Source organism: Gopherus evgoodei, chromosome 10 (genome assembly GCF_007399415.2).
Source record: "Gopherus evgoodei ecotype Sinaloan lineage chromosome 10, rGopEvg1_v1.p, whole genome shotgun sequence".
NCBI lineage: Eukaryota > Metazoa > Chordata > Testudines > Testudinidae > Gopherus > Gopherus evgoodei.
Window position 1 is genome coordinate 599993 of NC_044331.1, and position 23400 is coordinate 623392.

The window sequence follows — 23400 nt, forward strand, 5'->3', positions numbered from 1 at the left end:
TTCAAATACCCAGGAAAATATCTTGAAATGGTGATTTGAGTTGATAAAAGTGGCTGTTGGGAGACAAGCAAGTGATTTAAGGAAGAGTGAGAAGTTAACTCTGTAGTTGCTGGAGGGAACAGCAGTTGAACTTTGTAAAATGCTGAAGAGGAAAGTTCTTGGTGTCTTTGAAATGTTTGTAAATAAATTCAGGCAAAGAAATTATTAGATTGCAATCATTTGGCTATGAACAATTTAGTTGAACTAACTAAAGAAACATATACAGTGCTATGTAATTGAAATTTTATTAGGCTCTAAGGGGCACTATAAGTAGTGATTTTCTTTCAGTGTTTGAAAGCAGGAGTTAAAAGTAAAAAGCAATCAAAATTCCGGTAAAAGTTAATTATGTCCCATTTAAGGTAAGAATCTTTAAGCTGTGGATAGCTTTGGATCCAAAAGCAAGCGAGAAAGCATCTGTATTAATGTGAATTATCTAACTGATAAGGTAGAAGCCATTGAAACCTGGGCTGCCTATGAAACAAATACAAAAAAAATATGGGGTAATTCCTCTGTTTTGCCTGAAATCAACAAGGATATTTGTAAATTTAAGTAATGATTGACTGCCCAGAAGGGGCAGACCTCTGTTTTTTGTCTTTCAGATAATCAGAGAAAACTGATGCCAGCTGAACAGCATTCAACATATCATGCATTTACTGGCACAATAGAAATTATGTTTTGCGTTCTATGTTCTGTCTTGTGGTGTTTGTCTCGTGGCCGGAAATGTTGTGTTTAGTGTTTTCATGGGATGGTCTGGTTTGAAATCAGGCAGAGGGGTTGGATTGGAATGCAGATACTTGTTTTATTCAACCTGGAATACAAAGTGTTTGGATAAATCAGGAAAATATGACATACTAAAGTCTAACACATTTGCTTAAGTAAAAAAAAAAAAAAAAACTTCATTGGCCAAATCTTAATTTAAAATTGTTATTAAAATTTGCATACCAACAGTTTTTGGGAGCAAGGACATGAAAGGTTAACCCACTCCCCATATTGTACATGGGATCCTTCTGGCTACCTCAGATTTCTAGCCAGAGCGCTGGGGATGGTGGAAAGCTATTGGACTAGAGGTTGAATTGAATGAACTCCTCAAAGTGGGTGTGCTTGTCCTGGCTTGTTGCTCCAAAGCTCTGTAATAAAGTTATTTTAGTGGAAGGGTATATGTGGCATACATTAAATAATAAGACCCCCCCAACTGTATAATGTACTGTATAATGGCAATGAATGTGTATTCGTTGTTGGGAAAAGGTGTATGAGTGAAGAGTCAGTTTCCTTTGTAGGTTAAAAGAAGCCAAAAAGGGAGAAGGAAAAAAGAACAGAATGAGTTAACTGGAAAGAAAAAAAAAATAGCTAGCAGACTGATAAGACACTGGCTCCATTCAAGGACACTGCTCACAGCTAAGACTTGGCTGATAACCAAGAAAAGGGGGGAGGGGGGCTTGAATGTGCCCAAGCAGCTATGAGATCTGCAAAACACTGCCAGGCACTAATGAAATGTGTTAGGTTCCTTTTCTCACAGGTAAAAAAGCACTACCCAAAGACCCTAGCAGCCCTGCCACTCCTTGGAATCAGGAGACTGGATCAATGTAAAGGTCCACCAATGAAAGACTGCTCTGGCTCCACCCTGGAAAGGCCCTTATTAAGTCCTGCTAACTACCAACACTGCTGTGAAGTGCCAAAGACTGACTGCTTGGACCCAAGATTCTCACTGCAAAAAGATCCCTCCACCTCAGGAGGATTTCCTACTGATGCTTAGCCTATTTCTCCTTCTAGCTACACTGCGCCTTCTGGACAGCAGGGAAAAGTACAAGTGAAGTGCTAGTAACCTCTCCCTTGTCCACTGACAAATCTACTGTGCCTTTGAATTTTTCTAGAAGAATCAAAACCATTAGAGGGTAATGTGCTGGCAACCTCTCCCCTGTAGGATGCTGAACGACGACTGTTTCAGGGAAAAAGAAGGAACACTCACTCCACTAAAATTGCCAAAGTCCAGGGATTCCTGACTAAAAAGGACATTTAAAACTGACCCTGGTGAAGAAACAAAAAATTATACACTGGCAGAAAAAAAAAATTGTGGGACCCATGCTTGGGATTGTGGTATTAATTAAATTTTGGGGTTTGTTCTACAGGCTGTGCCCTGTGTTCTGGATAAATCCTTCAGTATGTATTGCTCTCACTAATTGGATTTAAAATAACAGGTACCACGGGCACCTTGTTGCCCCTGCTATCTCCCCTGTTACCCTGTAATACACCCCCTCCTAGGCTATTAATGTCAATGCCTCTTGAAAGTACCTGAGATTAGTTAAAGGTATACAACCAACAGATGTGATATAGTACTACATCAAAGAGATATGTATTAGGATATCACTGGACTGTGATTAATACAACACTAGGGGCTGCCATTAGATTAGCACAACAGAGGGCCTGAGTTATTTCCTCTGGAAGAAGAGGGACCTGACTGGATCCCCATGGGATGGGGCCAATAGCGCAGCAGCCATTTGAAATATTATTAAAAGCCAAAAACATGATAAGAAATCAGGCCAACTAGAAAAGGCCACTAGCCTTATTTCTGGAGCTCAGCTAACCCAAATACAGGCTAGAGTTGGTGAGTTACATGTTATTTCCATCCTTAGTTCTATGACCCAGAAGTTACTAACAGAGATGGTATTGAATATCACTGAGGCTAGGAAGGCATTGCAGTGGGATTTAGTATGTTTAGACATTCAGAATTTCCTGAATGACCAACTGATGGCCATTTGGAGTGATCTTGAGCACCAGACTTGGCCCACTGCCCTTACAGACACATCAGGAGTACCATCTGATCTGTGGTCATGGAGACATATTTGGACACTTTCTGAGTGGAAGTGTGGACATTCACAGTGCTCCTTCCAAGCACTTGGACCAGTTGGGGGGGGTGCGCTTCCACATACCGAATCCTGACGGGTCCATGGAGAGGATGCATGTGGGACTGGATTATTCACTGAGACATCTGGGAAATTAGACCACCTGGTATACCTAACTGATTTATAGTCAGTGCCCCAATCCCTTAGTTGTCAGATAAACAGGATTCCATTCTTTTGTCCGTGCAATCATTCCTGAGTTGGGGGTAGCTGAACTAGAGACAGCAGTTGTAAATAGTTCTGCAGGGCTTAAGAAAGCAGCTAATGCATTAATAGATGCTTTTCAAAAGTTACAAAAAGAGATTGATGAAGTAGCAGAAGTGGCTTTGCAAAATAGACGTGTGCTAGATGCTATAAATGCTGAAATAGAGGGGGCTTGTGCTCGCATCGAGAAAAAATGTCTGTATAATACTGTAACCAAAGGTTCTGCTGTCCATAAGACAACTCAGTACCTGTCTCTTCAGCTTGAAGGTAAATCTATTACATATAGAGGCCAGGCCCGAAGGGGGGGATTGTGAAAGCTGGCTGACCCCCCCCTTAACAGATTACAAGCGGCCAGCAGGTGGGGGGGGGGAGTAAGTACTGCTCATGGACACAGTAGCCTGCATTTTTGCACTCTCTCTTTTCCTCTGCCTCAAAGCAGGAAGAGCCTGCTTCAAACCAGTTAGTTCTACTTAGATAAGGGAAACATGAGATTTTACACTTACCAATCAAGTATTAACACGCAAGGGTCTTTGTCTGAATGTGTATAAAAGGTTTGTGAAATTTGTGTAAGACAGAGTCTTTTGTACCAAGGTACAGGCTCTCCTTTTTCTGCAGAATAAAACATTTTTCCTTATCCCTGTCAGGCTGTTAATTGGCTCTCAGCTAGGCAGACCCGATATTTCGGTAACACTTTTAATACTCCCACCCCTACCCCCACACCCTGTGATTCTTCCCATCTGGAATGCACTGTATTGGTGTTTTTATTTATACTACAAATAAAAACCTTGATGCATTGCATTCCAGATGGGAGGAATCAGAGCTCTTTTACAGAGGCTCTTGTCAATTTCTGGGCCTGACTGTCCACCACACCCTGTGTATTCCATCAACTCCAAGAAGGGTTTGGTAAAGCAGAAAATGGGAGCCCTTAGGTGTTTCCACTATCCATACATGGGTTACAAAATAGACAAAGACAGTACTGAAAATTCCATGGTATCTAGATATGCTTAGCACTGATGCTCTGGATTGCTGTGTACTTCATGCTGGAGCCACTCCAGAATCAGAACTGAAACATTTACTTCCTGGTTTTTAAGCAGACAAATCTGAGGGCAGTAGCTCTGAGAACACAAATGGTCTGCTCGTACTCCCTCCTATGAGATGTCAGAGAGACAGTCATTAGCGCATTTATGCTGCCAGATCCAGGGGATATCAAAGTAGGTCTCATGATCCCTCACCAATAGCGCTAGGTCCAAAGTGGATTGAGAGCACATTCTTCTCCATGGATCCTTTCCTGCACAAGGGGAGAGTTCCCAGTATCTCTTCTCGTACTGCTGCCTCATAGCCCTGTTGCAAGGGTATCTTCTCTGCAACCCCTTGTGACCTGCTGTGGCACAACATCTCCCTCCTAGCCCAAACAACAGTCCTGCAACAGGTCCACCTGCTCTCAGGGAGACCCTGGCAAGCAGGAGTGTCTAGTCAGAGCATAAAACAAGATCTTCCACTTCTCCTTGGCTAACCTTCTGCCCCACTCACTGATAGTGCAGACCTCGGGACTTTATCCCTGCAGGTCTGGCTTCCACCCTCAGGACTTCATCCCAGAGTCCTTTCCCAAATCAGATTCTCCCCAGGTTGGAGCCTTATTCCAAGTCTATTTCCAAGCTGTCTGTCTGAGCGACGGCCTTTTTTCAGCTCTGCCACAAGAGCCTCATCCTCTCCTGCTGCCCTCTCCCTTCAGGGTCAGTCACAGGAGGGACTCTCCCTCCAGCAACTATCCCAACCCCTGATGAGTCACCCAACTCTTCCCCACTTGGATCTGATAACTGCCTTGAGCCACTTGATTCCCAGCCAGTCAGGATCAGCTGCGGGAACTGCTCCATCGCAGGGAAGGCTGAGCCCAGCTCACCTTAAAAGAGCCAGCCAAGCGATGACAGCGGCAGAAAAACTCTGAAGCCAACAGGCAGCCTCTTGTGGAGCTATTCATCAGATCCTCCGAGGCTTGTTTTTCTGTGAAGATGGCATTAATAGTGAAACCTTTGGCTCCGTAAGATGCCTTAGAATCAAAAGGACTAGGTGGGGAAAAGGCTGTATCATAACTTCATACATAGATACCAACTTCCCCTCTGCCCTGTGGGTGCTCAACCCCTGTGGCCCATGGCCCCACCCTCACCCTGCCCCAATTCCACTCCCTTCCCCCCAAGTCCCGACCCCTACCCCGCCTCTTTACCGCCTCCTCTCCCAAGTGTGCCATGTCTCCACTCCTCCTCCTCCCTCCCGGAAAGTCTTAAGCGCTACCAAACAACTGTTAGTCAGCAAGCAGGAAGCACTGGGAGGAGAAGGAGCAGAGACGCTGCACTCAGGGGAGGTGGACGGGATGGAGATGGGGGAGCTTGGCTGCTGGTGGGTGCAGAGCACCCGCTAAATTTTCCCTATGGATGCTCCAGCCCCACAGCACCCATGGAGTCAGCGCCTATGACATGTCCTCAGACATGAGCCACACAGCAGTTTTTGAGCCTGTTAGATCCCCAGTGCTAGATTCTCAAACCCAATCCTGGGAAGTTGAATTTCTGGGGCTCAGCTGAGCTCTTGGGGGTAGGCTAGGAAACAAAGAGAACCACAACAGGCCCTTCTTGGAATCAGGGAACATAGCTTCAGAACTTACTACCAGAAGCCTCAGCAATCAGTTTATTAAGAGTCTATAAATGGATTCTGTCCCATTCTTGACTTTCAAGGAGAGCGCCTGAAAGACAGGGCATTGTAAGGGGAAAACCCTCTCCAAGACAAGCAGGGCATCAAGCGTTTACATGTGAACATGACCAGATAGGAAGACCATCGTTAAGACTTCATCCCATTAACAGATCCACCATCCTGAACTCCATCAGAAGCTTGCAATGTAGTTCCCACTCTCCAGTGGAGGAAGGACCTCAACAAGGATGCTCACATCACCATTTTGAGCACAAAGCCAGTAAGACAAGCAGTTCTTTAACGATCACGGTGTGTTACACCTGCAGTACCAGGCTCCATTGAACAGGATAGGTCCAGGGCCTCTGCCTAAATCAGGGGTTCTCAAGCTGGGGGTTGGGACCCCTCAGGGGGTCACAAGGTTATTACATGGGGGGTCACGAGCTGTCAGCCTCCACCCAAAACCCCGCTTTAACACCATTATAAATGCTGGAGGTAAATATATTTAAAAAAGTGTTTTTCATTTGGGGGGGTGGGGCGGGTCGCACTCAGAGGCGTGGTATGTGAAAGGGGTCACCAGTACAGAAGTCTGAGAACCACTGGCCTAAATGGTCCCATGCAGGGCACAGAATCACTAGATAAGGGACTCCTCCTCCTCAAAGGGGTTGGATCCTCATGCTGGCTGGATCCCAGACAACTGGATCCATGCGCTTTGGTTTCAGAGGTGGACAATGGCCTTTGACTTTCAGGAGCCACTTTAGGCATACAGCCAGGTCTGCCAGGTTGACCTGGACTTATCCAGGAATCTTAATAGAGAGCAAATCCTTAACTTGATAGCCAGACTTCATCAATTGGGCCTGAAGAGCTTTCCCACCAACTGGGGTCTGAGGCAGCCTTCCCATCTCTGCAGGCCAATCCTGTATGTTGATGCTGGACTTGTACACGGCTAACCTTAGCTCAGCAGACCTGAAGAGTCTCCCTTGACAGTGGGGTTGTGAGGGAGCCTACTCTTCTGCTCGTGATAGTCTAGAGGAAGCCCATGCCAGATAGACATCTCATCTTCTGCACTTTTGACTTAAGAAATTGGATTAGTTGGCTGATAATTTAACTATAAGCAAAATTTGCCCCTAAACGGTATAAGAAAAACCCCAACAAAATATACGCAGTGTTCTACGTGCTTGATACAAGCTTGCTGCACCTTCAGTGGTTAGAAGGAACTGTAGGTGGGCTAGGAACACTTAGGTTCCAAGGCTAGGAAAAGGTTTCTGGCGAAGACAGCGAGGGAGGGGCAAGCTGACCCAGTGGACAATACTATCTAGAAGATATGGGAGGCTTGCAGAGTAGCTGCCTTGGTCCTACAAGTCAGAAAATACAGAAGAAGTAGGAACTAATCAATACAGTGAATCCTCTTATAAACACCAACCAATCGCTTTCTGGTGTTTGCTCACACAGCGGGGAAACCTGAGGGGCCTGAAGATGCACCCCTTTGTGAGACCCATGCCAGACACTTCCAGTATTGAGAGCGGACACCACTCCTAGGAGAGAGGGGAAAGAGTTGAGCCAGACTGTACCTGGGGTATGATCACATCTGCCAAGGCTTTGGAGAGTTTGAAGAGTTCAGCAGTGCCCTCCAGCTTCAGGGTACCATTGTGTTGTACATCATATTTAATGCAGTCATAGATATCAGGGATCTTGCTGATGTCATAGCGCCCATTCTTCATGCGGAAATCCCTCTCCAGCTTGCTCCAGCGCTGCAGCATCAGCTCCAAAGTCTCGCTGTGGTACAGCTGCAGGTCTAAAGAGCAGCAAGAACAAAGCAAGTATGTTTTAAAAAGGGAACAGAGGGTCTCTACACTGTTTGAAAACCTGCAGCACAGAGTGTCAGAGCTAGGGCTACAGGCTCCAGCTTGTACTAAAAACAGCTGTGTAAATGTCCATACTTGGGCTGGAGAAACACCCATGACCCCAGGCTTCAGAGCCTGAGCTCCAGCCTGCACCCAGATGTCTACACAGCGTTTTAGTGCCTTAGCATGAGCCCGAGGTCTACAGACCCAGGCTCAGCCTCACTGCTGCAAGTTTTAAAGGTGCAGTGTAGATGTACTAAAAGAGGTCCTGCAGCATTATATAGTACTCAGCCTATCTTGTAATTATTTAACAATCAATTTGTACGCTCCTGGAGAATATTAGGGTTATAAGCAATAGCCAGCATGATTTGTCAAGAATAAACTATGTCAAACCAACCCAATTTCCATCTGTGAAAGGGGTATGACCTTGTGTGTGCTTGGGGGGGAAGCAGGGGGAGGAATAAAAAGGATCTATCTTGACTTTAGTAAGGCTTATGAGAATGTCATGTGTGACAGTCAAAAGCAAACTAGGGAAATGTGGTCTAGATGAAATCCCTACAAGGCAGGTGCACAACTGGTTGAAAGACCACACTCAAATAGCAGTTATCAAATCAGTCATAGTCAAACTATGAGGAGGTATCTAGTGGGGTCCCACAGGGCTCAGTCCTGGGTAGATACTATTCAGTATTTTAATTAATGACTTGGATAATGGAGTGGAGAGTATGCTTATAAAGTCTGCAGATGACACCAAGCTGGGAGGGGTTGCAAGCACTTTGGAAGACAGGATCGGAATTCAAAACAACCTTAACAAATTGGAGAACTGGTCTGAAATCAATAAAATGAAACCACCAAAGTACTTTACTTAAGAAGGAAAAAAAATCCAGCCAAATACACAACTACAAAATGGGGAATAACTGGCTAGGCGGTGGTACTGCTGAAAAGAATCAGGGGGTTCTACAGATCACAAACTGAATACGAGTCAAAAATGTGAAGCAGTTGCAAAACAGGCTAATCTCACTCTGAGGTGTATTAAACAGGACTATTATATGTCAGACATAAGAGGTAACAGTCCTGCTCTACTTGGCACTGGTGAAGCCTCATTTGGAGTAGTGTGCTCATTCTAGGCACCACACTTTAGGAAGAGGTGGACAAATTTGAGAAAATATAAAATAGTGCAACAAAAATGATACAAGGTTTAGAGATCCTGACTTATGAGAAAAAGTTTGAAACAGTGAGTATATTTAGTCTTGAGAAAAGATGACTGAGGAGGGACCTGATAAGTCTCCAAATATGACAACGGCTCTTACAAAGAGGACTGTGATCATTTGTTCTGCAGTCCACTAAAGATAGGACAAGAAGTAATGGGCTTAATCTGCAACAAGGGAAATTTAGGTTAGATATTAGGAAAATCTTTCTAACTCGAACAGTAGTTAAGCTCCAGATCAGGCTTCCAAGGGCGGTTGTGGAATCTCCATCATTGAAGGTTTTTAAGAACAGGTTAGACAAACACCTGTCAGGGCTGGTCTAGGTTTACTTGGTCCTACCTCAGCACAAGGGGCTGGACTTGATGACTTCAAGGTCCCTTCCAGCCCCACATTCCTATGGTTCTATGTTGACACCCAGGCTACTCTTATTTGAAGTATGGGTAATAAGCAGGAAGAACTGGAAGTGCTAATAAATAAATACAACTATGACATTGTTGGCATTACTGAAACTTGGTGGGATAATACACACGACTGGAATGTTGGTGTGGATGGGTATAGTTTGCTCAGGAAGGATAGACAGGGGAAAAAGGGAGGAGGTGTTGCCTTATATATTAAAAATGTACACACTTGGACTGAGGTGGAGATGGACATAGGAGACGGAAGTGTTGAGAGTCTCTGGGTTAGGCTAAAAGGGGTAAAAAACACGGGTGATGTCGTGCTGGTAGTCTACTACAGGCCACCTAATCAGGTGGAAGAGGTGGATGAGGCTTTTTTCAAACAACTAACAAAATCATCCAAAGCCCAAGATTTGGTGGTGATGGGGGACTTCAACTATCCAGATATATGTTGAGAAAACAACACCGCGGGGCTTAGATTATCCAATCAGTTCCTGGACTGCATTGCAGACAACTTTTTATTTCAGAAAGTTGAAAAAGCTACTGGGGGGAAGCTGTTCTAGACTTGATTTTAACAAATAGGGAGGAACTTGTGAGAATTTGAAGTAGAAGGAAGCTTGGGTGAAAGTGATCATGAAATCATAGAGTTTGCAATTCTAAGGAAGGGTAGAAGGGAGTACAGCAAAACAGAGACAATGGATTTCAGGAAGGCGGATTTTGGTAAGCTCAGAGAGCTGATAGGTAAGGTCCCATGGGAATCAAGACTGAGGGGAAAAACAACTGAGCAGAGTTGGCAGTTTTTCAAAGGGACGCTATTAAGGGCCCAAAAGCAAGCTATTCCGATGGGTAGGAAAGATACAAAATGTGGCAACACACCACCTTGGCTTAACCACGAAATCTTGCGTGACCTACAAAATAAAAAGGCGTCATATAAAAAATGGAAACTAGGTCAGATTACAAAGGACGAATATAGGCAAATAACACAGGAATGCAGAGGCAAGATTAGAAATACAAAGGCACAAAATGGAAACAAGAAGACTTTTTATCAATATATTAGAAGCAAGAGGAAGACCAAGGACAGGGTAGGCCCACTGCTCAGTGAGGAGGGGGAAACAGTAACGGGAGACTTGGAAATGGCAGAGATGCTTAATGACTTCTTTGTTTTGCTCTTCACTGAGAAATCTGAAGGAATGTCTAATATAGTGAATGCTTACGGGAAGAGGGTAGGTTTAGAAGATAAAATAAAAAAGGAGCAAGTAAAAAATCACTTAGAAAAGTTAGATGCTTGCAAGTCACCAGGGCCTGATGAAATGCATCCTAGAATACGCAAGGAGTTAATAGAGGAGGTAACTGAGCCTCTAGCTATTATCTTTGGGAAATCATGGGAGACGGGGGAGATTCCAGAAGACTGGAAAAGGGCAAAGATAGTGCCCATCTATAAAAAGGGAAATAAAAACAACCCAGGAAACTACAGACCAGTTAGTTTAACTTCTGTGCCAGGGAAGATAAAGGAGCAAGTAATTAAAGAAATCATCTGCAAACACTTGGAAGGTGGTAAGGTGATAGGGAATAGCCAGCATGGATTTGTAAAGAACAAATCATGTCAAACTAATCTGATAGCATTCTTTGATAGGATAACGAGCCTTGTGGATAAGGGAGAAGCGGTGGATGTGATATACCTAGACTTTAGTAAGGCATTTGATACGGTCTCGCATGATATTCTTATAGATAAACTAGGAAAGTACAATTTAGATGGGGCTACTATAAGGTGGGTGAATAACTGGCTGGATAACCGTACTCAGAAAGTAGTTATTAATGGCTCCCAATCCTACTGGAAAGGTATAACAAGTGGGGTTTCGCAGGGGTCTGTTTTGGGACCGGCTCTGTTCAATATCTTCATCAATGATTTAGATGTTGGCATAGAAAGTACGCTTATTAAGTTTGCAGATGATACCAAACTGGGAGGGACTGCAACCGCTTTGGAGGACAGGGTCAAAATTCAAAATAATCTGAACAAATTGGAGAAATGGTCTGAGGTAAACAGGATGAAGTTCAATAAAGATAAATGCAAAGTGCTCCACTTAGGAAGGAACAATCAGTTTCACACATATAGAATGGGAAGAGACTGTCTAGGAAGGAGTATGACAGAAAGATCTAGGGGTCATAGTAGACCACAAGCTTAATATGAGTCAACAGTGTGATACTGTTGCAAAAAAAAGCAAATGTGATTCTGGGATGCATTAACAGGTGTGTTGTAAACAAGACACGAGAAGTCATTCTTCCGCTTTACTCTGCGCTGGTTAGGCCTCAACTGGAGTATTGCGTCCAGTTCTGGGCACCGCATTTCAAGAAAGATGTGGAGAAATTGGAGAGGGTCCAGAGAAGAGCAACAAGAATGATTAAAGGTCTTGAGAACATGCCTTATGAAGGAAGACTGAAGGAATTGGGTTTGTTTAGTTTGGAAAAGAGAAGAGAAGACTGAGAGAGGACATGATAGCAGTTTTCAGCTATCTAAAAGGGTGTCATCAGGAGGAGGGAGAAAACTTGTTCACCCTAGCCTCCAATGATAGAACAAGAAGCAATGGGCTTAAACTGCAGCAAGGGAGATTTAGGTTGGACATTAGGAAAAAGTTCCTAACTGTCAGGGTAGTTAAACACTGGAATAGATTGCCTAGGGAAGTTGTGGAATCTCCATCTCTGGAGATATTTAAGAGTAGGTTAGATAAATGTCTATTAGGGATGGTCTAGACAGTATTTGGTCCTGCCGTGAGGGCAGGGGACTGGAAGGGACCTCTTTCTACCACTCTTTGGAAGGCACCTCCTCCGGAGCAGAACTATGTTGCTCAGCTGAGTCCAACTGCTCCCTTCGTGCATTAGCCAAGCCTCTCTCCAAAAGTGTGTTTCCTACGCCTCTTTGCTTCAGACACGGATTTATACAGCTCAGAGCTCATGCTTGCACAGACCAATCCAAAGGGTTCTGCTCTGGACAACCCTATTCCCAAGCCCAGCCACTCACCTGCAGATTTGGGATCTTCCAGACGTTTGCATATCTGGGAAGTGAGGTTCTCAATCAAGGCAAACACCTGGTCACAGATCTCTACTGGGTTCTGGATGAAAGTCATGGAGCTGACCAGAGAGATGCTGCCTGTAGGTGCTAACTGCAAAGTAAAGACAACACAAAAAAGGTTAGTGTCTATGCATACAGAGAGCACAGAGCATCCAGCCCAGCCCCAGCAATTAAGCTTCTGGAAATGGTGTGCAACTGACAAACTAATTTCCTGTGTAACAGTCATCCTACACATTCACCAACAGCCTATGCCTACCCCGACCCTCCATGCCACACCTGGCCTGTAGGCAGAAGTGTCTCTCTATGGTACAGCAGAGACCTTCCAAGAGGGGCTAGGTGGTATTCATAGGTGAGAAGCCATTTCCTTTTCTCTACTGGGTCTCGGCTTCTTCCATTTTGGGATCTCAGGTTATAAGAGAAAAAAAAGTTTGGTGGACCCTCCCCCAGTATAGTTGTAAGGAAGGGAAGAGTGGTCATAACCTCCAGGATCTGTTCCTGGTCCCCAGACTGAGAACCATGCTTTGCTCCCAGTGCATCAGATGCTGGTGAGGGCAAGTGCTGCCAGGTGCTTCATCAGTTCAGAGGAGTTCGGGTCCTGACAACGTACGTGAGTGGACTGGATCCAGGCTTGATTATTTTACTTCCCATGCTCAGCAGCCATGACTACTCCAGGTAGACCTGAAAGGAAGAGGCCCTATGCTTGTGTGGGAAGGAAGACCCCATTCCCTCAGAGAGGAAGAGGCCAACAAAGGCCTACAACCGACTTGGCCTCATACTCAACACCAAGAAAACTAAAATACTCCATCAACAGGCTCTCAATCACCAGGATCCGGCTCCCGTAATTCAGATCAATAGAGACCCCGGAGACTGTCGAGCTGCTGAGGTAAAGGAAGTGCTATCTGCAGCAGAAAGCCAACACTGACTAGGAAATTCAACGCCACCTTCAATGTGCCAGTGCCACTTTCAGATGCTTGAGAAAACGTGTCTTCCAAGATTGTGACATCAAGAATCAAACCAAGCTTCTCGTGGACCAGGCTGTTGTTATCCCTGCTCTCTTGTATGGTGCCAAAACTAGGGTCATGTACAGTAGACACCTCAAGATTCTTGAATGATACCATCAATGGTGTCTCTGCAAGATCTTCTGAATCAAGTGAGATGCCCGACACACCAACATCAGTGTCCTGTCCCAAGCCAAAACCTCCAGCACTGAAGCTATGACCATCCACCACCAACTCTGTTGGGCTGGTCACGTTCTTTGAATACCAGAAAATTGACTCCTGAAGGAGATCATGTTCTCACAACTGAGCCATGGCCAATTGATATGGGGTGGGCAACAATAAAGCACTTCAAAGACACCCCCAAAGCTAACAAAGAAGTGAAATGTTGACATAACTCCTGCGATACCCTCAACCAACCAAAATGGAAAAGGACCTTGTGGCAAGGATCCCAATATTTTGAGATCAATGGAGACAATAGGAAACGGAGAAACAGGAAAGAAGGAAAGAACATGCCACAGCCTGAAAATCCAGATCCACCCCTTCCACTGGGAAATGACTGCCCTAATTGAGACAAGATCTATGGATCTCAGATCGGTCTCATTAGCCACCTGCAGATGCACCAGTGATAACTGGCTATCATTTTATGGAAGACAGACAATCATCCTCGAATGCCAAGGGATCACTGATGAGAGACGAAAAGCTATCCCTTTCTCAGGTAAGTTCAGAGACTGCCACCAATAGCATTTGGGCTGCCATCAGTGCTGAGTGTGTGTGTATAAGAACCTGTAGGACTAGTACCTGGGACCATGCAGATTCTGGGCCGCTGACGCTTTCATATTGCCACTGGAAACTTAGGCTGGGTTTTCACTAGAGGACCCTGTGATGCTACACACTGCAGGAAGTACCGTCCAGCAGGGCCTGAGTGGCAGCCCACTGATTGGCTCATGTTGATATATAAACCAGGAAGCCGTCATGGAGAGTGGTCTGAGCAACCACAGAGACCACCTGCTTGCTTCTGTTCCAGACCTTGCCTTGTCGTGAACCTAGACTCCAGCTTCTGATCCTGGTTTGTCCCCGACTCTGCTATTTGCCTGCTGTCTGTAATCTGGTGCCTGATCCTGACTTCCTGGTAGCCTGAGCCAGTTCAACCCCAACTCTGCTATGTGCCTCCTGACCACAAGTGAGTAACTGACCAGTGCACACAGGCCACCTGTGGCCCGGTGCTGATGTGTAGGCACATGGCTGTGTGGGGAGGGAGGAGGAAGAAATCACTATTTAGGCCACCACCACTAAGATAAAACACAGATCAGAATCCTGTCTCTGACCTTCGGGGACATGGGCAATGGCATGTAGAAGATTATAAGCTTAGAGTCATAGATTTTAAGGCCAGAAGAGAATTATGATAATCTACTTGGAGCACCCCCATAACACAGGACAGAGAATTTCAACCCATGGTTCCTGCATCAGCCTATAAATTCTGGCTGAAGAGATCTTTTAGGAAAAAAAAGACATCTGGTCTTGATTCAAAAAGAATCCAAGTGATGGAGAAATCACCACATCACCCAGCAAGTTGTTCAATGGTTAATTATGCCAACTGTTAAAAATTTACACCCTTATTCCTAGTCTGAATTCCTCTAGCTTCTAGATATGGATCAGGATATGCCTTTGTCTGCCACATTGCCTCTACTATCACAAGCTTTTTCCCCTGGTAGTTACTTGCAGATAGTGATCACGCCACCACACAAGCGTCTCTTGGAAAAACTACATAGACTGAGCTTATTTTAGTTTCTCATTGTTTTCTCACTGTAAGCCAGGTTTTCCAGACCTCAAATCATTCGGAACCTCTCCAATTGATCACCAACATCCTTTTTTAAAGGATTGACACCAGAACTGGACACAGTTACCAGTAATGGTCTCACTAATGCTGCATAGAGAGGTAACAGCACCTCACCTACTAGATACTGTCTTGCTTATGCATCCAAGGGATTGCACATGTTCTCTTAACCAGTGCAAGGCCCTGGAAATTCACATCCAGCTAGTATCCACTAGGACCTAGAGTCCCTTTCAGAGTCACTGCTTTCCAAAATACTCCCTATTCCCAGAAATGTGACCCACCAGATTCCTACATGTGTGATCTTTACATTTAGCTGTACTAAAATGCATGCTGTTCAAAGAAGTCCAGCTTATTACATGATTCAGATCCCTCTGTAGAACTGACCCTTTTTCCACCAATTTCTGTGACCCCTGCAACCTTTATCAGTAATTATTTTATACTTTCTGCTAGACCATGGATAAAGATAGCGATTAGCACTGAGTAAAGAACAGATCTGAGGGACTCCACTTAGAACACCCTCACAGAATGATTCCCTATTTCTTTTCGATATGTAGGTGACAAATTTTGAAACCATTTAATATGGGCTACACTGGTTCTGTACAGTGTTAATCTTTTAATCATGTCACATGGGACCAAGTCAAGTGCCTTACAGAAGTCTAAGTATATTATCTCAACACTATTACCTTTGTCAACCAGACTTGTAAGCTCATTACAAAGTGATACTGGGTTAGCGATTTCCCATAAAATCATGTTGACTAGAACTAACTAAAAGACAGTTACTCACCTTTGTAACTGTTGTTCTTCGAGATGTGTTGCTCATATCCATTCCAATTAGGTGTGCAAGCACTGTGTGCACGTTCGTTGGAAGATTTTTACCCTAGCAACACTCGGTGGGTCGGCTAGGTCGCCCCCTAGAGTGGCGCCGCTATAGTGTCGGATATATACCCCTGCCGACCCAGCGGCCCTTCAGTTCCTTCTTGCCAGCTACTCAGACAGAGGGGAAGGAGGCCGGGTTTGGAATGGATATGAGCAACACATCTCGAAGAACAACAGTTACAAAGGTGAGTAACCGTCTTTTCTTCTTCGAGTGCTTGCTCATATCCATTCCAGTTAGGTGAATCCCAAGCTTTACCTAGGCGGTGGGGTCAGAGTGAGATGTTGCAGAATGTAGAACTGCTGATCCAAATGCCGCGTCATCTCTGGACTGTTGAACCAGAGCGTAATGTGAGGCAAAGGTGTGGGCCGAGGACCAGGTAGCTGCGCAACATATCTCCTGGAGGGGTACATAAGCCAGGAAAGCAGCAGATGAAGCCTGAGCTCTGGTAGAATGTGCAGTGAGGTGGCTCAAGGGAACATGAGCCAAGTCATAACAAGTACAGATGCATGCCATCACCCAAGATGAGATCCTCTGGGAGGAGACAGGTAGGCCCTTCATTCGGTCTGCCACCACGATGAAGAGTTGGGGCGTTTTACGAAAGGGTTTTGTCCGCTCGATATAAAATGCGAGCGCTCTATGGATGTCTAGGGAGTGAAATTGTTGTTCCCGTCGTGATGAGTGTGGCTTCGGGAAGAAGACCGGAAGGAAGATATCCTGGTTGATACGAAAGGCCGATACCACTTTAGGGAGGAAAGCTGGGTGTGGTTGCAACTGCACCTTGCCCTTGTGAAACACAGTATACGGTGGGTCCACCGCGAGAGCCCTAAGCTCGGAGACTTGTCTGGCCGATGTAATGGCTACGAGGAAAGCTGTCTGTCTTCCAGGACAGGTATAGTAGTGAGCAGGTTGCTAACGGCTCGAAAGGGGCAGACATAAGTCTGGTTAGAACCAGGTTGAGGTCCCAAGTCGGGGCGGGACGGCATACTTCAGGGTATAGGCGGTCCAAGCCCTTGAGGAACCTAGAAACCAGAGGGTGCGAGAACACAGAGTGGCCACTTTCCCCTGGGTGGAAGGTAGAGATGGCCGCCAAGTGCACCCTCAATGATGATACCGCTAGGCCCTGTTGTTTGAGAGACCAGAGGTAGCCCAAGATGGGGGAGATCGAGACCTTGGTGGGAGTAACATTATGCGCTTTGCACCAGCAGGAGAAACACTTCCCACTTGGCCAGATACGTTGACCGAGTGGAAGGTTTCCTGCTACCCAGGAGTACTTGTTGTACTGAGGCAGAGCAACGTAACTCGGACTGGCTTAACCACGCAGCAGCCATGCTGTGAGGTGAAGGGACTGCAGGTCTGGGTGGTGAAGTCTGCCGTGGTCCTGAGTTATGAGGTCTGGGCGAAGAGGCAGGGTAATTGGGTTGGCTATTGACAGGTCAAGCAGCATGGTGTACCAGTGCTGCCTGGGCCACGCTGGAGCGATCATGATCAAGCGAGCTCTGTCCCTGCGGAGCTCTATCAGGACCCTGTGAACCAGCGGGAACGATGGAAAGGCGAAAAGCAGTTGGCTTGTCCATGGCATCAGGAAAGCGTCCAAGACTGAGCCCAGGGAGAGGCCTTGGAAGGAGCAGAACATCTGGCATTTCCTGTTCTCGCGGGAAGTGGTCTATACGGGGAGAGCCCCACTTCCGGAAAACGGAATGAATAACGTCCGGACGAATCGACCACTCATGAGACAGGAAGGATCTGCTGAGTCAATCCACCAGAGTGTTCCGAACCCCTAGGAGAAAAGACGCTACCAGGTCTATCGAGTGGGCTATACAGAAGTTCCAGAGCTGGATGGCTTCCTGACAAAACGGGGGGGAGGACCGTGTCCCTCCCTGCTTGTTTATGTAATACATGGCCATTGTGTTGTCTGTGAACACTGAGACACAACGGCCTTGTAAATGATGTTGAAATGCCTAGCACGCAAGGCGGACTGCTCTCAGCTCTCGGACATTGATGTGCAAAGCCAGCTCCTGAGATGACCAAAGGCCTTGAGTGTGAAGATGGCCGAGGTGAGCACCCCAGCCAAGAGATGACACATCCATCATCAGGGACATAGAAGGCTAAGGCGGATGGAACGACATCCCTGCACACATCAGGGATGGCGTCAACCACCAGTCGAGGGAGCCTAGGATGCTCAGGGAAATCGTGACTATCATGCCTATGGTGTCTCTGCCCGGGTGGTATAACGAGGTGAGCCAAGATTGGAGGGGACGGAGGCGTAGCCTGGAGTGTTTGGTCACGAATGTACAGGCAGCCATGTGATCCAGGAGACCGAGACAAGTGCGAGCCGAAGTTGTTGGGAAGTTCTGTAGGCCTCGGATAATTGCTACTGTCGCATGAAAACAGGGTTGTGGTAAGCAGACTCTGGCGAGACTGGAGTCCAGGATGGCCCGAATGAAGTCTATCCTCTGTGTGGGAACCAGAGTGGATTTCTCTGTATTGATCATCAGGCCTAGACTCATGAATAGGTCCTTGACGATGTTCACATGATGGGTGACTTGTGCCTTGGAGGTCCCTCGAATGAGCCAATCATTGAGATACGGAAAAACGTGTATCCGACGGCGGCGGCAGGAGGCGGCGACTACAGCCATGCACTTTGTGAATACTCTTGGGGCTGTAGAGAGGCCGAACGGAAGGACCGTAAACTGAAAATGTTGACAGTTGGCTACAAACCGGAGGTACTGTCTGTGTAGAGGATAAATGGGATGATGGTCCCCAGGGATACCATGCGGAACTTCAACTTTATCATGAACTTGTTGAGTTCTTGCAGGTCTAGGATAGGTCTGAGACCTCCCTTCGCCTTGGGGATTAGGAAATAGCGAGAGTAGAACCCCTTGCCCCTTTCGTCCTTTGGTACCTCCTCTATGGCTCCCATGGCAAGGAGTGTCCGCACCTCTTGTAAGAGGAGTTGCTCGTGAGAGGGGTCCCTGAAGAGGGACAAGGATGGGGGGTGGACAGGGGGGCACAAAATAAACTGGAGGTGCAACCCAAGTACCACCGTGTGTAGGACCCAATGATCCAAAGTTAGCTGGGACCACACAGGGAGGAAAAGGGAGAGAGGGTTGTAAAAGGGAGGGAAAGGATCCTGGAAAGTAACTGGTACGCCGTCCTTGGGCGCACCTTCAAAAGTTTGGCTTTGGCCCCATAGGTGGCTTGGAGGGACCCTGATTTTGGCCCCCTTGGGGTCCTGACTGCCATCTACGACCGGCTCGACAACGTCTTCTACCAAAGTCCTGCCTCTGTCTAGGCGGAGGGTAAGGGCGGTGAGGCTGGGGGTGGAAAGGTCAGCGCTGAGTCGCCAGCGTGTGCATGCCCAGAGAGCGCATAATGACCCTGTTGTCCTTCAGGCTTTGCAGCCTAGGGTCGGTCTTCTCAGAAAAGAGGCCTCGACCGCCAAAGGGCAAGTCCTGTATGGTATGCTGTAGTTCCGGCGGGAGGACACTTGAAGCCATGAAATGCGTCTCGTGGCAACTCCCGAAGCCAGAGTCCTGGCTGCGGAGTCTGCTGCATCCAGCGAGGCCTGGAGGGAAGTCCTTGCCACTTTCTTCCCCTCCTCCAAGAGGGCAGCAAACTTTTGACAGGAGTCTTGAGGGACGAACTCCGTGAACTTGCCCACCGCCGCCCAGGTGTTGTAGTTGTAGTGGCTAAGCAGGGCTTGCTGGTTTGCCACCCGGAGTTGGAGGGCCCCTGCAGAGTATACCTTACGGCCCAGTAAGCCCATGCACCTAGACTCCTTCGGGTTTTGGAGCCGGAGCTTGCTGGCCATGGCGTTCTCTCTCATTGACAGACTGTACGACAAGGAAGCAGGGAGGAGGATGGACATACAGGTATTCGTAGCCTTTAGAGGGCACCATGTACTTGTGCTCAACTCCCCTGGCAGCGGGTGGAATAGAGGCTGGAGACTGCCAGATGGTATCAGCATTGGCCTGGATTGTCCAGATGAATGGTAAGGCCACTCTTGTGGGGACATCAGCCGACAAAATATCCACCACTGGGTCCTCTATCTCCGGTACCTCCTCTACCTGGAGATTCATACTGAGTGCCACATGTCCGAGGAGGTCCTGATGGGCCCTCAGGTCAATTGGAGGAGGGCCCATGGAGGATGTCCCCGCCACCGCCTCATCAGGAGAGGAGGAAGAGGAGAGGCCAGGGACAAGCGGGTCCTATGTGGACTCTTGCTCTTGGACGACCTCCGGCTCCAGTGGGATCTGAGAGTCTGGTGCCTGAACAGGCGCTTCCTCCGTACCGGTAGAAGGGGGGTGGCTGATAGTCGCCTCCGGCACCCGATGCTCCAATGGAGCAGAGCAAGATGGGACTGGAGGTACACCTTGGGCCTAGTGATACGCCCAAGGTGTCCAGAATGACCACTGATGGGGGCCTTGATCTTGGGCCTGGGTCTCCTGGAAGATTCTGGTGGACACATCGGAGTCACGGTCCTGTGCATAGAACTGTCTGCATGAAAGGACACCGATGCATGTCAGGATGGCCAAGGAGGGGCTGAATACCCCTGGGAAGAGTCTCCCTCTATGACTGATCTCGCTTTGTGCGGCACCGGGGATCGATACCGGGAGCCATACCGGTACCGGGAACGAGTTCGGGACCTACGACCGGAGAGGTGCCGGGAGGTCGACCGGGATCTCGAAGCTCGGCGTCTGGAGTGGCTGCGAGAGTCACAGTGCCTGAAGCGGTGCCGGGAGCTGGATCAGTGCCGAGAGTACCAGGCCAGCGAACGGGACGCTGATCGGTGCCGCAAGCGTGACCGGTACCGAGAAGGAGATCGGCGTCAGGACCAGGATCGGCGACGGGATCGCAATCGTGAGTGGTGCCGCTCTGCGGTGCCGACAGAGGGTGGTCTCATCAAGGCCGGCTTGCCTACAGATTGTATGACCTGCACGGGTGGTGCTGGGGGTTGAGGCAGGGCAGACTCTGTCATCGCGATCAGCTCCCTTGCCAAGGAAAATGTCTCCGGCGTGGAGGAAATAGTGAGCTCAGCCACATCTCTCGCCAGGGAGCTTTCAGGTACCGGACTCGACGGCCCTTGCGAGACCGGAATCAACGGTGCCAATGTTGTCGGTGTTGCGAGAGGCATAGGTGCCAGACGGTCCGATCTAGCCGGGTGCTCTGGCTGTGGTGCAGTGGTACGAAAGCAGCGGGAGTCTTATGTCTCTTCATCCGCAGGGAGAGAGAATGGTGCCGAGCATACACCGGTGCCAGTGATGGTTGGTGCCGAGAGGCCTTAGCAGTACCAGTGCAATCTGGTGCCGAAGAAGCGCTTCTGCCAGTGGATTGTCCAGCGCTCGGTGCCAAGGGTGGAGGAGTAAGAGCTGCCTCCATCAAAGCTGTTTGAGATGAAAGTCCCGCTCCTTTTTCGTCCTTGGCTTGAAGGCTTTGCAGATCCGGCACTTATCAGCGAGGTGGGATTCCCCGAGGCACTTAAGGCAGGAGTCATGGGGATCTCCTGTTGGCATCGGCTTGTGATAGGCTGAGCACGGTTTGAAAACTGGTCAACTGGGCATGGGCCCCAGCACTGGGTGCGGGGAAGGGGCTAATCCCCAAACCCCTCTTAACTATATACACTGACAATGTTATAAAAACGAGTAAGAATTAACTGCAACTATAGAAATTTCAACTATATACACAAGAATAACGAGAGAACTATGAGTAGCTAGGGAAGTGGAGATCAGCTAAGCCGCACTCCACTGTTTCAACGACCGACATGGGCAGTAAGAAGGAACTGACGGGCTGTTGGGTCGGCAGGGGTATATATACGGCGCCATGGCGGTGCCACTTAGGGGGTGACCCAGCCAACCCACTGAGTGTTGCTAGGGTAAAAATCTTCCAACAAACGTGCACGCAGCACGCGCATACTCGAAGAACTAATTCTTAACCAATTACATATCGTATCAGCCTTCCCACATTTTGCCAGGCTCAATGTTAGGCTGTCTGAACGAGAACCACACGGTTCATCCTTTTTAATACTGGCACATTAGGTTTTTCCGGATTCAGCAAGACCTGGGATGGCTCAATCAGAAACTGAGGTGTCATTAGAGGTGGTTTTGAAACAAATTGATAAATTAAACAATAATAAGTCACCAAGACCAGATGGTATTTACCTAAGCGTTCTGAAGGAACTCAAACGTGAAATTGTAGAACTACTAACTGTAGTCTGTAACCCATCATTTAAATCAGCTTCTGTACCAAATGACTGCAGGAGGAAGAGGTGGATGAGACTTTTTTCAAACAACTAACAAAATCATCCAAAGCCCAAGATTTGGTGGTGATGGTAGTGATGGGGGACTTCAACTATCCAAATATATGTTGGGAAAATAACACCGCGGGGCACAGACTATCCAATAAGTTCCTGGACTGCATTGCTGACAACTTTTTATTTCAGAAAGTTGAAAAAGCTACTGGGGGGAAGCTGTTCTAGACTTGATTTTAACAAATAGGGGGGAACTCGTTGAGAATTTGAAAGTAGAAGGAAGCTTGGGTGAAAGTGATCATGAAATCATAGAGTTTGCAATTCTAAGGAAAGGTAGAAGGAAGTACAGCAAAATAGAGACAATGGATTTCAGGAAGGCGGATTTTGGTAAGCGCAGAGAGCTGATAGGTAAGGTCCCATGGGAATCAAGACTGAGGGGAAAAACAACTGAGGAGAGTTGGCAGTTTTTCAAAGGGACGCTATTAAGGGCCCAAAAGCAAGCTATTCCGATGGGTAGGAAAGATAGAAAATGTGGCAAAACACCACCTTGCCTTAACCACGAGATCTTGCATGACCTACAAAATAAAAAGGCGTCATATAAAAAATGGAAACTAGGTCAGATTACAAAGGATGAATATAGGCAAATAACACAGGAATGCAGAGGCAAAATTAGAAAGGCAAAGGCACAAAATGAGCTCAAACTAGCTATGGGAATAAAGTGAGACAAGAAGACTTTTTATCAATACATTAGAAGCAAGAGGAAGACCAAGGACAGGGTAGGCCCACTGCTCAGTGAGGAGGGGGAAAACAGTAACGGGAGACTTGGAAATGGCAGAGATGCTTAACGACTTCTTTGTTTCAGTCTTCACCGAGAAGTCTGAAGGAATGTCTAATATAGTGAATGCTTATGGGAAGGGGGTAGGTTTAGAAGATAAAATAAAAAAAGAGCAAGTAAAAAATCACTTAGAAAAGTTAGATGCCTGCAAGTCACCAGGGCCTGATGAAATGCATCCTAGAATACTCAAGGAGTTAATAGAGGAGGTATCTGAGCCTCTAGCTATTATCTTTGGGAAATCATGGGAGACGGGGGAGATTCCAGAAGACTGGAAAAGGGCAA

The 23400-nt window shown here is 47.1% G+C and overlaps 1 protein-coding gene across 20 annotated transcripts in view; it reads right to left on the minus strand.

Moving 5' to 3' along the window:
- PPIP5K1 (diphosphoinositol pentakisphosphate kinase 1) overlaps positions 1-23400 on the minus strand; it is a 232677-nt gene that overhangs the window by 170690 nt on the left and 38587 nt on the right. For all 20 annotated transcript variants that reach the window (XR_004002272.1, XR_004002273.1, XM_030577306.1 and 17 more), the window contains 2 exons: positions 12277-12418; positions 7388-7611 (listed from right to left, as the gene is read on the minus strand). Coding sequence is in view for 18 of the 20 variants with exons in the window: in XM_030577306.1 (XP_030433166.1) it covers positions 7388-7611; positions 12277-12418 (366 nt within the window). In the remaining 2 variants the exon portion in view is untranslated. The remainder of the gene's footprint in view (positions 1-7387; positions 7612-12276; positions 12419-23400) is intronic.